The sequence below is a fragment of the Monodelphis domestica genome, chromosome 6 (genome assembly GCF_027887165.1).
Source record: "Monodelphis domestica isolate mMonDom1 chromosome 6, mMonDom1.pri, whole genome shotgun sequence".
Classification (NCBI taxonomy): domain Eukaryota; kingdom Metazoa; phylum Chordata; class Mammalia; order Didelphimorphia; family Didelphidae; genus Monodelphis; species Monodelphis domestica.
The window spans coordinates 186149440-186162424 of NC_077232.1; the positions used below are offsets into that span (position 1 = coordinate 186149440).

A 12985-nucleotide genomic window follows, 5' to 3' on the forward strand; every position below is an offset into this window, starting at 1 on the left:
TTTACTATTGATTCTTCCACTCATGTAATTGAAAACAGGCGTGTTAAGTCCAAAAATGGAACCATCTTACTTTCTACAGGGTTTGTGGATGTTCATAAGAATGGGCTCTGTCTATAATTATGAAAAACCAATTACTAAGCGTCTTATAAATCTTGCCACTAAAAAGGCATTTTGTGCCATTTGCTCCTAAGATAAAAATGCCTCAAAAACACAAGAATACCAAAGACCTAGAAAATGATCACCATGAATAACTTCAAATGTCTATGGCTTCGGCTATCCACCCTACTACGGAGGTAGGTTATCAGAATACACGAAAATAACACTCTTTTGGGAATTCTCTAAACAAACCCTTCCATAATCATTGTGTTTCCCAAACCAATGTCCTGTTTTTAATGAGGTCATCTAAGCACATTTTTCTTTCATCAAGCTCTTGCTGAGTAGCATCTCATGTACTCTGTCATCCATGGACTATCTGAAGAGGAAGGCTTGCTCCTTCTGGGTTTCTGCACATCTACAGAATAGGCTCTTTGTCTCTGATTGACCAGTTTTCTTTTTTCCACTTGTCTTCTGTTCTTGGCTCGTAATGCTGACTCATGAATCTGTTGTTCTGGAGCAGAAGCACATACATTATGTGTTTTCTGGCTCCCAGTATCGGTCTGTTTTTCCCCCCAGCCATAAAGAGCAAATGGATGTTTGACTTCTTTTGTTTTACTTGGTCTTTGAGGACTTTTTGCTGTTTTCTTATCAGCTCCAGAAAGCAAGGCACGTTGTCGAGGATGATCTGTGTTATCCATTAGTTTGTCTTTCACTTCTATCTGTTCTTTTTTCACTTCCATTTGCTGTTTATCTTTTTCTTGTGTGACTTTCCCTGGTGTTTCTGGAGGGCTGGCAGCGTCCTCATCCTCGGATGCCTCGGCCCCTTTCTCTTCCACTCCGAGTTCCTCTCCCTCTCTTTCGGGCTTGAGGGGAGTCTGGGGTGGAGAAGGGGCCGAAGCTCCCTGGGGACCCAGGGGCGTGGAGGCCCCACCACCTCCAGAAGATGAGGAATCGTCCGAGTTGCTGGACGGCCCCCAGCCGTCCCATAACCAAGGGTTGTGCGTCTGCTCCAGTAGCCGCCGGCTCAGGCGATAATGCAATAGCTCCCGGTAGCACGGGCCACATGTGTCCCACTTGGGGTCTTTGTAGCGCTTCATGTATTCGCTCTTCACCTTGCTCCCACAATGCATGGTCCCCGCCCGGCGGGAGCCAGCGGGGCCAGCCGGCCCCCGGCCGCGGTTTCAACAAGCCAGATTATGAAGGGCTTTAACTGCTAAGCTGAAGAGGTAAAGAAGATTCTGAAATGAAAAATAATTAAATACAAAGTAAAATAAGGTTACGTGTGCCAGAAAACACAAAGCATATAGTTAATCTTTCTTGGAATAGAGGGAGGGAGATGGAAGTTTGGTTGAGGCAACTGGATGATGTAGTGGATGGGGTTTGGAGTTGGGTAGACCCTAGTGCAGATCATGCCCTGGGCACTTACTGTGTGAATAAGAAAATCACTCAACCTCAGACACTTTCTCAGCCTTAGTTTCATCATTTGTGAAATGGGCATCATCATGATAACAATTTCCTCACCAGGTTATTGTGAAGATCAAATAAGATAATATTTATAAAGCACTTGGCACAATGCCTGACACATAGTAGGTGCTTAATAAATGTTTTCTTCCCCTTTCTTTATAAGAAATATACTTGTACCTGGAATTCTTTAGGGCCATAGTCTCAGCAATTTAGAGCTGATAAGATTCTCCTTCCTCATTTTCACTTTCTGAAACTCTTTCCTCTCTTTAAAACTCAAGGGCCAACCTCCTTAAAGAACACTGTCCTGATTTTCCCAATGGTTAGCACTCTGCATGTTCCCCTCCACCAATAACTAATATTTATTTTTTATTTATTTAATATTTATTTTGTATGTGTGGCATTCACCTGGTAGATTATTAGCTCTCTGAGGATAGGGGCTACTTTGTTTATATCTTTTTATTTCAAGTATCTTGTGTAATGCCTGAAATGTCAGGAGTTTACTGCATCTTGTATTGTGCCTGGTATACCTTCTGTGTTCATGGTCCTATTCTAGCCAAAGACATTTTGTTTGCATCTGTGAAGATATAGCTAATACAGAAAAGAAATCCTTGAACAAATTTGTTCCGCTCTTCTTCTTACCTTCTATCTTTGAATCAATACTAAGTTTTGGTTCCAAGGCAGAAGAGCAGTAAAGGCTAGGCAATGGGGGTTACGTGATTTACTCAGGGTTACATATGTAGGAAGTGTCTGAGGCCAGATATGAACCTAGAACCTCCCATCTTCAGATCTAGCTCTCAATCCATTGAGACATCTAGTGCCTAGGCAATGGGAAATATTAAATTGATAAGAAGATGATTAAACCAGGAAGACAACCAGTGTACAGCCAGTACAGGAAGATGCACAGAACTTGCAAAAGGTGATGAGGACAATGGCATCACTACTGCTGCCTCAGGTTTGGCATAACTATTAAATTGATAGCTTGTTAAAAATGAGATTTTGCGGGACAAAGATTGATTTGCTAAGGACCATAAGGATGTAGCTCCCCATAGCATGTGTTAGTTGTGCCCAAGAGATGTTGTGAAATTAATAAAAAAAAACCTGAACTCAGACTGTTTGCTTTGGAAAACAAAAATTGGCCATTTGATTTAGTAATTTTTAATCATTTCTACTCATTAGGAATTCCATGTGTATATTATTAAATTCACTCATTCATTTGCCAAATGGGATAGTAGGGAGATATGACATTTGGCATTTGAAACTGAGCTTAAATCCTAGTTCAACTTTTTGGACTTGTGACTAAACCACATATTCTGGGAATTTCTTTGTTTCTTTGTCTGTTTCTCTTTCTTTCTCTCTCTTCTTCCTTCCTTCCTTCCTTCCTTCCTTCCTTCCTTCCTTCCTTCCTTCCTTCCTTCCTTCCTTCCTTCCTTCCTTCCTTCCTTCCTTCCTTCCTTCCTTCCTTCCTTCCTTCCTCCCTCTTTATTCTCTCCCTCCCTCCTTCATTCCTTCATCTCTCCCTCCCTTCTTTTTTTTTCAATTACATGTAAACAAAAATTATTAATAAATACTCTTAAAACATTTTTTTGAGTTCCAAATTCTCTCCTTCCTTCTCCTCTCTTGAGAAGGCAAGCAAGATCAATAGGTTGTACAATTGTAGTAATGGAAAACATTTCCATTTTATCCATATTGCAAAAGAGAACACAGGTCTCCTCCCTTAAAAAAAAAGACAATAAAGTGAGTTAAAAAATATGCTTCAATCGACATTTTGATTCCCTCACTCATTTCTCTGGAGACATATAATATTTTTTATTGCAAGTCCTTTGGTATTTTGGATCATTGTATTGCTGAGAGTAGTTAAGTCATTCATAGTTGATCATTGTACAATATTATTGTTCTTATGTATAATGTTCTCCTGGTTCTGCTCATTTCACTTTGCATCAGTTCAGATAAGGTTTAAAAAATCATTTTGATTGTCATTTCTTAAATCACAGTAATAGTCCATCAGAATCATCTACAATAATTTGTTTAGGCATTCCCCAATTGATGGGCATTCCCTCATTTTCCAATTCTTTGCCACCACAAAAAGAATTGGTATAAATATTTTTCCATAAAAAAGTTCATTTCTCTTTTCTTTTATCTGTTTGGGAGTACAGACATAGTAATAGTATTGTTTGGTCATAGGGTATACACATAGATCACTTTGGATATAATTCCAAATTGTTCTCTGGAATTGTTGGATTAGTTCATGATTCCACCAAAAGTGCTTTTATGTCCCAATTTTTCCACATTCCCTCCAACATTTGTCATTTTTCTTTTCTGTCATAGTGTCATGTTAGGTGTGAGGTGGTTCTTTACAGAGTTGTTTTAATTTATATTTCTCTTAATCAAGCTTCTACTTTGTCCAATTCTATTTTTTTATGAATTATTTTCCTCACTGAGCTTTTGTGCGTGCCTTTTTAGGAGTTATTTTCTTATGTGAATTTTTGTACCTCTTTTTGCATTTAGGCAGTTTTGCTTTTTAAGTTCTCTTCAGTGGATTTTTGTACCTCTTTTATCATTTGACCCATTCTGTTTTTTATTTTTTGATGTCTCCTTTACCAAGCTGTTGATTCTATAATTTTCTTGTATCCTTTTCATTTCTTTTCCTGATTTTTCCTTTATCTTTCTTATTTGATTTTTTAAAAAGTATTTTTGGAGCTCTTCCAGAAATTCATGTTGGGCTTGTATCAAATTCACATTTTTCTTTGAAGTTTTCTTATAGATGCTTTAACATAGTTATCATCTTTTGGTTTTGTTGTGCCTTGATCTCCCTGCCACCATAGTAACTTATTGTGGTCAGGTTCTTTTTTTTTTTAATTGTTTGCTCATTTTTTCCAGTTTATTTCTTGACTTTTAACTTTATTTTTTAACTTTTAAGTTGGGCTCTGCTTCTGGGGTAGAGGGGGGTATTATTACAAGCTTTAGGCCTTTTGTGCTTCTTTTTTTTTCAGAGCTAGTTCTGTGTGTCTGCAGTATTCTGTGCTACCAAGATGGTATGATCTAAGTAATATGGTAATTGTTCTCATAAACTGTATTCTGATTACCCAGTAAAGAATCTTGTTTACCCGTAGCCACTAGCACTAGCATTTATCTTGATTTCTGAGACTGTGACCAGGTTCACCACTCTCTTGCAGCCATAATTGCTGGTACTCCCCTCTATCTTGACTTTGAAAGTTTTTGTTATTTCTTTTATTTGTTGCAGACATCACTAAATCAACAAACAGAAAATCAAAGTTCCTTTAGAAACTCTATATACAAATTTCTTTACTGGAATAATCATCACTTTGATATAGACACTCCAAAGTCAGTCTTGATCATATGTAGAAGCAGAATTGATGGGCTATAAAAATAGTTTTCAGAGTGACGCCATGGCAGGGAGATATTTTGTCCAATTGGACTTTAAGCCTGCTTCTAAATTGAATCTATTTTATTTGTTTTCAGAGGTTAACAAAGTGGGGTTTATGGGGACAGGAGGAAAAGCACAGCATTCACAAGATCACAGTTTTAGAGTTGGAAAAGTCCTTGGTAATTGTCTCATTCAATCCCTCAATTTATAGACGAGGAAGCTCTAGCTTCATTGGGCTTGGAATCAGGAAATATGAATCTTGTCTCAGATTATTACTAGCTGTATAACCCTGGGCAAGTCACTTAAACTCTTGGCCTCAGTTTTATCATAAAATGGGGATGATAACTCATAGAGTTCTTGTGACATTCAAATGGCATAACATATAAAGCATTTCACAAATTCTGAAGTGTGACATAAATGCTAGATGTTATTTCTAAGGCTGTTGTTGCCCAGTGAAATTGCTTGTCAACTCTGGGAGTAGGGTGGGAAGGGGGAGGGAGACAATGAGAATTATATAAGTATGGAAAAAATTTAAAAAAGAAAATAAAATTAAAAAAATAAGGAAACTAAGGGTGTTGCTTCTGAGGCTGTTGCGCTTTTTTTTTTCTGTTGCTACTGTAATGACTGTTGTTGCTCACATTATCATAATAGCAGCAGTAGCAATAGTAATGGTAGTGGTGGTGGTGGTGGTTTTAGTTGTTACTTCTGTTGTAGTTGTGAACACAGCACCAGCAAAGGATCCTTCTAATCAATTATCTGACCTTCCTCACAACATGTGTGGGCTGAGAGCATGGCCTGTATTGCCCACCTCTGGGCCCAACCACCACCCTGGTGAGATAGACCTTTCTTTCTGACCTCCTCAATTATCTTCAGGTGGAAAATTATTTCACCTGACCTTTTATTGGTTCTGCTGATTCAGAATTCAATTTGAGGCATTATTTCATAGTTGTTTGGAAGAAAATTTGGAATAACTGGATGGATGACTTCTCTACTCTGCCATCTTGGCTCTGTCTTTCTCTTTTCTTCTTTCTAAAGAGTGGACTGGACCAGATGATACCCAAGGTCTCTTCCAGCTTTAGTTCTTATAAAATATCTGGTTATTTCCTAAGTGAAAGAAACTATATTAATGATGGTGGAAGTGAAGAGTTTTAATAGAAATGTTCTTTCCTTTTATATAGAATGACTAAAAAAAGAGACAACTATCTCTAAAATGATGAATATTTGCCTTTCTCAAAAATTAAGTGAACTCTCAAGAGCTTTATCTTTACCAGCTTGAATTTTAATGATATTGTTATATGTTTTTATGTGTGTGTTTATATTCCTGTGCACCTGTGTCAGTATGTGTTCATGTATATATAAAAGTATATAATTACTGTAGAAAACAAATCTAGGGAAGAGATTATGGTTACATTCTGTTTGTTAATAGAAAGCCATATCTTTTCCCTGAAAATAGCTTAGTTTCAGGTGTACCAGAAACATCTGAGAGCCTCCTTGCCAGATGATTTTTTTTCAAGATAAAACAGATGCTCCATTGATCTTCTTGATATGGTTATTTATGTGACTGGTTTTCTACAAGAGGAGAAAAAAAGTTTGATTAATTACCATTAAGTCCAATGCCTCCCCTGGGTAATGAATTCTGTGTGTTTGTCTGTTTTCTCTCCTTTCTTTTAAATAACTTAGTAGCTGGTTTAAATAGATATGGATGAAACAGGCTACAAGAATATTCAGCTGTTTACAAACATGTGGAATTGGAGTGCTGTTGAGGATGGAGGCGATCCCGGAAGGATGTCCTACTTTGTGTAGGGAGATGACCCTGATGTGGCTCCCCTATCATTAGAATATGTACCTTTCAGGAGTTTTTCTAGGAATTTCTGTTGAGGCTCCCTCCCTCCCTCCCTCCCTTCCTTCCTTCCTTCCTTCCTTCCTTCCTTCCTTCCTTCCTTCCTTCCTTCCTTCCTTCCTCCCTCCCTCCCTCCCTCCCTTCCTTCCTTCCTTCCTTCCTTCCTTCCTTCCTTCCTTCCTTCCTTCCTTCCTTCCTTCCTTCCTTCCTTCCTTCCTTCCTTCCTTCCTTCCTTCCTTCCTTCCTTCCTTCCTTCCTTCCTTCCTCTCTCCCTCCCTTTCTCCCTTTCTTCCACTCTCCCTCCCTCCCTCCCTTCTTCACTCCCTCCCTCTTTTCCTGCCTCCCTGCCTCCCTCCTTCCCTGTAGAATCAATATTGTATATTGGTTCCAAGTCAGAAGAGCAATCAGGACTAAGCTGTGGGGGTTAAGTAACTTGCCCAGGGTCACACAGAACATGAATCACACCTTTTTTTTGCTGAATGCTACTGATAGCATCCACATATGGTAACAATGGTTCTTTGGGACTAGCAATTGTAGACTTTGGTCATGCAATGAAATTTATTAATGATATGAGACTCTTTCAGGGACCATACTGGTGTCCATGACCTCATTAACTTCACATTCAGACTAGGGATACTGTTCACGTTTTATTGTCAGGATTCTTCAAAGGAGTATATTCTAACACTTTTCATTTCTTAGCATATACCAAATCATAAATTCTTAGAGACAAAAAAGAACCATAGAGGCCATATAACACACCTCATAAATGACCAGTTATTCTTTTTAGAACTTGACCATAGAGCGATTTTCCAACTTCTTCTAGACAGTCTTTCAGTGAAAGAGGGTTCTCACTCCCTACATTTGTTAATTTTTCTAAGATTTCTTGGAAGAGGTCCCTAGGGACCATGATCAAAATCAATAAGCTTTGGTTTCATGATGTTGAGAATGGGCAAAGCATTGGACTTCTAGTTCTCATCTTCAAGCATGCAAAGTCTGTGGATTTTAGTCCCACTGGAACTGATGATATTTTAAGGGTGTACAGTATTGTGGAAAGAATGCTGGATCTGATGTTAAAGACCTTAGTTGAAATTCTGTCTCTTTTATTGCCTTTGGCATCTTAGATAAGCCCTGTTGCCTCTCTTTAGCTATAAAATCAGGGTTTGATTTGAACTAGATGATCTTCCAGAATCCTTCTTGTGATGAATCTTTGAGTCTGTGGCCCAAGTCCATAGATGCAAAGAGAAAGAAGAGAGTCATTAGCTGTCCACTTGCTCACAGATTGGATAATGGCACCATTTATGTTGGATGTCTTTTGCCGTCTGCAGAAAAGGTCCAGTCTGACTGGAGAGGGTGGGAGGGGGAACTTGAACTGGGGTATGTAAGGAAGCTTCATAGAAATAGAGAGCACATGTCTTGGGAATATTAGATCTGGAAGAGACAATAATGCTCTTCTATATTACTCCTTCATTTTACATCTAAGGAAACCAGAGGTTAGGTGGATTAAATGCCCAAAGTCATATAATTAAGGAAGTAACCGGGTATGCACCAGAACCCTGGTCTTTTAATATAATGTCTAGCACTTGTTCACTACTTCGAATAAATGGCAGTGAACACATTATCAAGAGAGACTTTTGTGGGGTAGAGAAAACCTGCCTTCATTATAACCTTTCATTTAGGTCTTGTGAACAATTTGATGGCCATGATATACTCAATGAAATAGTGAAGAATAAATGAATTTACTGCCAGTGAGAAAGGTTTATGTATGGAAATAAGCATCATTAGTGTTTTGAATTATGTCATTTATTTTATCCTTCTGAGGTTAATACTATTTGCGAGATCTTTTCTTTCTGAAAAAAAAAAAAAGGAAAGAAATAGAATGAGTACAGTTCAGTTATAGAACCATTAATAGAAGCTGTACCTTGGAAACAATGGCGTCTGATGAATTGTAGTGGAGAATCACTGAAAGAGCAGTAGAGTAGGATATGTTGGGCGCAAGTAGAATGCTTTGTCTTATAATTGAAGAATTACTTAGGAGAAGTGGTATAAAGGATGTTATTTGAGAAATGGGATTGGAAAAAGTGTTGGGCCCATCATGTGTTGAGGCCAAGAGAAAACAGCTAATCCACACATCTCATTGGTTGGTACCCATGCATGGATGAGAGTCACTTAGAATGGACAATTGGCAATCTTCACTTTTGTAGGGAACACCCATGCTGATGAGATCACAGATCGCAATGGAGCATCATTTAGGAAGTTTTGTAATTGGGCATGGAAATTCTGTAATTCAAATGGAAGGAAGACTAGATCTATACCCTTGTTTCACTGAGAGTAGAAAATTGCACCATTCCAGTGAGCCTTGGTGTACCCTCTAAAGACAATCCCGCTCTCAGTGTTTTAATGTGCCTTCTGTAGAATGACATCAGAGTCATTTGCCTGAGACTGAGAGAGCAGGAAGAAGAATTTTTTTTCCATGTTAAATACCTGGCACAGAAAAATTTGTGGTATCTGAAAATGTGGAACAGTTTTGTGGACATGTGAGCTTTTAATAAAATTTGTTTAGGACTGGATATTGAAAGTATTTGCAGTCAGTCTTGAAAAGGCTTTCCTAATAAAGTGGGGGCTGATTATACCATACATGGGGAATTGAAAACCTGCCAGGTTTGGTGAACTCTGATTGTGGGAATATTTGTCTTAAGATTTACCACATGATTTTCTTACAAGGCTGGAGATGAGATCTCAAATTCATCCATTAATGTTATATTTTTTGAATTAAGGCAAACAATGACTCTAGAGGTGGGAGGAGTAGGGGAGGATTTGAGAGGACAGGGAAAAGCATGTAATCAGCTTGTGTGGACTCAGTTATAATTTTTTTGAGGGGGTTAGAGCAACAATAGTGACAGCCACATTTTTATTTTGCCTGGAAAACTTTTAGGTCATCCTTTTTTCTTTTGAGCTCTATCATATGTGCCAAGCAGCTCAAAAAAGTATAACAACAGTTAAAAAAAATTATTACATTTTCCTCGGTGGCAGAAGTAAAGGGATTGCTATTTTTCAGATTTATTTAAACAGGGCGGGTTTTCATACTTGCTGGAAAGATGACAAATAATCCCCTCCCTGCAAAATAGAAATCTAGTCAAATATTCCATTAGTTTTGAGTCAGCTTGAGACTTATGTGATTACTTAAAGGGAAATGTTTGATTCAATCCCGACTAGCTGGGACAGTGCCTCTGGAATGGGATATCTTGATTCACTGTTATCTTATTGTGATTTTTTTTTATTGGGTGGGAGGGTGTATTTTGCTTAGATGATAGGAAGGAAGAGATAAAGGGGATGCAGGGGAGCCAAGTGAAGTTCAAAATCTGTTATATGGCTTTTTCCGCAACTTGGGTGCCATCAAATGGCCTTGTAACCCTCCTTCCATTTAGCTGTCTGGTGTCTCATCAGTAAATACTGCTCCATTTTCAGACAGAGATAAAGATCCACTGGCTCCTTATATTTTCCTATGACTGCCTGTTTAATCAAGTAATGTTGCAAACAGTCATAGATCTACTGCATATTCTCCAGAAAAACAAGAAATAGAGTGTAGTCGATAAGAGGATAGTAGGGGACCAGGGTCCTTTTTGCCTTTTTTTTTTAATGCCATAAAAACCTTTCATGGAGATGCTTTCTTGTTCCCCAGGGAAGAATTGAAATTTTCTCTGCCCTTTTGAGAACCAAGGTTTTTCCTCTAGAAGATAGAGACAATTGGGGGGGGGGGGAAGGGGGGAGGTACCTATCTCAGGTCTCAATAAGAGGAATAGTAGCTGTTTTTTTTTCTTTACTCTAAGAATACTGTTATATATTATTTAAGTTGTACTGGTAAGTGTTGCTTCTTGCCAAAGGAAAGGTTATTCCTAGCACGAAGGTTTTATCCTGAGGCACGTCTCACTCTAGAAGACAGAGAATATAGGATGAATGTGAACCTACCCATTTCTATGTAGATATATGTAGAAGGAGTCCCAATGGGAAGATTGGCCAGCAGGGTGTTTCAGACCCTTGAAAAGGCCTGGGAAAGGTGGAGTAGGCAAAAGTAGACTCTATGAGGAATTGAGGAGAAGGCTGAAGTAGGGTTATTTTGGGGAATGTTGGGTAGATCTGTGATTTCATCTTGGTAGGTGGAACTCCCAGTGCAGAAACTTCCTCCTCTGATACAAATTGCTAACTTCCCTGTCACTTACAGTCTTTGGAGAGTTGCGTGGCAGCAGTGAGAGTTTAAGGTGCTCAGTGGACCTGTGAATTCCTTAGGGTCTCCAGCTAAAACTTATGATCTTAGAGAACTGCTTGGGTCTGACATTTAAAATGATTCAGCTGCTGTGTGTTAAAGGAAACACTTGAACTCAGGTCTTCCTGACTCCTAAGTCTTCTTAGCCACATTGCCTCTCTAACTTGGAGTGGGGATATTATATAATAAGACTGTATCACCTTGTTTCTTTGTAGCTCGAAGAATTGAATGTATTATATTCATCTTCACTAGGGGCTGCATAGATAGCATAGTGTGTAAAAGACCTTGTTTTGGAGCTGGGCATTTCTGACAAATAATTGAGTGACCCCAGTCAGGTTACTTAATTACTTATTGCTTTAGTCAACAATCCGTGACTCTAAATTGGAGGACAATTGTGGGTCTCCATGGGTAAAGGAAATTTCTTATACCAGTGAAATGGCAGGTCCAGCTCGTGTCTCTCTGCATCTTCTCAGCATTTCGAGAGATAGCAATTGCCTGCAAGTGCAGGGACCTCAGCCAGTGAGGGTGGTAGTCAGTATTGCTTCCTTGTTCCCCTTGCTTTGTGGTCTAGGAGAAAGAGGAGACCAGGTTTGGGACAGTAGATGAAGGAGAGATAAAGATCTGAGCAGTGGTGGGCTGGCAGCAACCCACCCGTGCCCTTTCCCTGGTATTTCTGGACTGGCTGGAAGCTGTGTTGCTGACAGAGGAAGGTTATCCAGGCTTAGGTTATTCTGGTTGGTCAGAAGTCTTGCAGGGATACTGCCTGGATCTTTGAGTCAGGGAGGGCTAGTTCTCTCTTGGTTATTAGCTGAGGTCAAGCCCCTAGACAGAGACAGAGGAACCCACTGTTGTTCGAAGGTGCCAGTTCAACAAAGATTTATAAAGTGCCTGTTGTTTACACCACGCTGTACTAGATCCACACTATTTCTGGCTCTCGTAACCTTCTTCTTAATTAGCTCTGCTTTTTACCACTGCCCTTGCCTGACTTTCCTCAGCTGTTTCTATCCTTGATTTTTTACTCATAAGACTCCAGATTATATGTAATTAAAAAACAACAAATAAAATAAAACTGCTGAAAAGCCTCTTCCCCAAATTGTCAGCTAAGCATCAGGCTGCTTTTCCCTTCCTTCTCTCCTTTCTTCACTCCATTTTCTCTCTCTCTCCTTCCTTCTCTCTTCCACCCCTCTTCCATCTCACTCTTTCATTCCTTCTTCTTTCCGCTACTTCCTTCCTTCCCTTCTTATCTCTTTCCTTTCTCTCTTTCTTTCCTTCTCTCTTTACTCCCTCTTTCCTGTACTTTCTCTCTCATTCCTTTCTCCTTCCAACTTTGCTTTCCTTTGTGCTCCTCCTTCTTTCCTTCACTTTCTCTCTCCCCAATGTGCTTTAGTGAAATTCCTTTCTGTGAACAAGGAGAGGATATTCTTTTGGAATGGAGTCACCCTTAGCATAAAAGTACTATGGGGGGGCAGGTACTCATCACTATGTGTTGATAACAGATTAGGCTCCTAGGAGGGGGCTGACTCCTTGAGCAGCAGCATCTTGTTAGATGATTGGCTCCCTGAAGTACCTAGCCAGCTAAATGAACAGATCTGACCTGTGCCCTCTCAGAATGGCCAATCTATTGCCAAAAGATGCAGTTTCTGAGGTTATTTCTGTGCAGGGTCTACCTCTGAAGTCATTTTTAACATGCAGATGAGCCAACAGCTGTACCAGAAGGGTAAGCAGCAAGGCAGCTAGCCCTCAGAAGAGATGAGGTGAAAAGCAAAACTAAACCCTCACTCCTTGTTTCACTCATTGGACTTCTGGAACTGGTTTTCAGATATGTCGTTCAGATAATTTTCTCTCTCTAATTTTTATGTTGGTACAAATACATCCAATGAGGTATTTGACTTTTATTTTAAAATGATCCCTCTCTTGACTATATTTGTAATGCCCAATT

The 12985-nt window shown here is 39.3% G+C and overlaps 2 protein-coding genes across 2 annotated transcripts in view; one reads left to right on the forward strand and one right to left on the reverse strand.

Moving 5' to 3' along the window:
- FHIP1A (FHF complex subunit HOOK interacting protein 1A) overlaps nucleotides 1-12985 on the forward strand; it is a 339337-nt gene that overhangs the window by 100091 nt on the left and 226261 nt on the right.
- On the reverse strand, nucleotides 362-1273 carry LOC100016624 (centriole, cilia and spindle-associated protein-like). Its single transcript, XM_056802761.1, has one exon. The coding sequence runs from the start codon at nucleotides 1224-1226 to the stop codon at nucleotides 423-425; it is 804 nt and encodes a 267-aa protein (XP_056658739.1). The 5' UTR covers nucleotides 1227-1273; the 3' UTR covers nucleotides 362-422.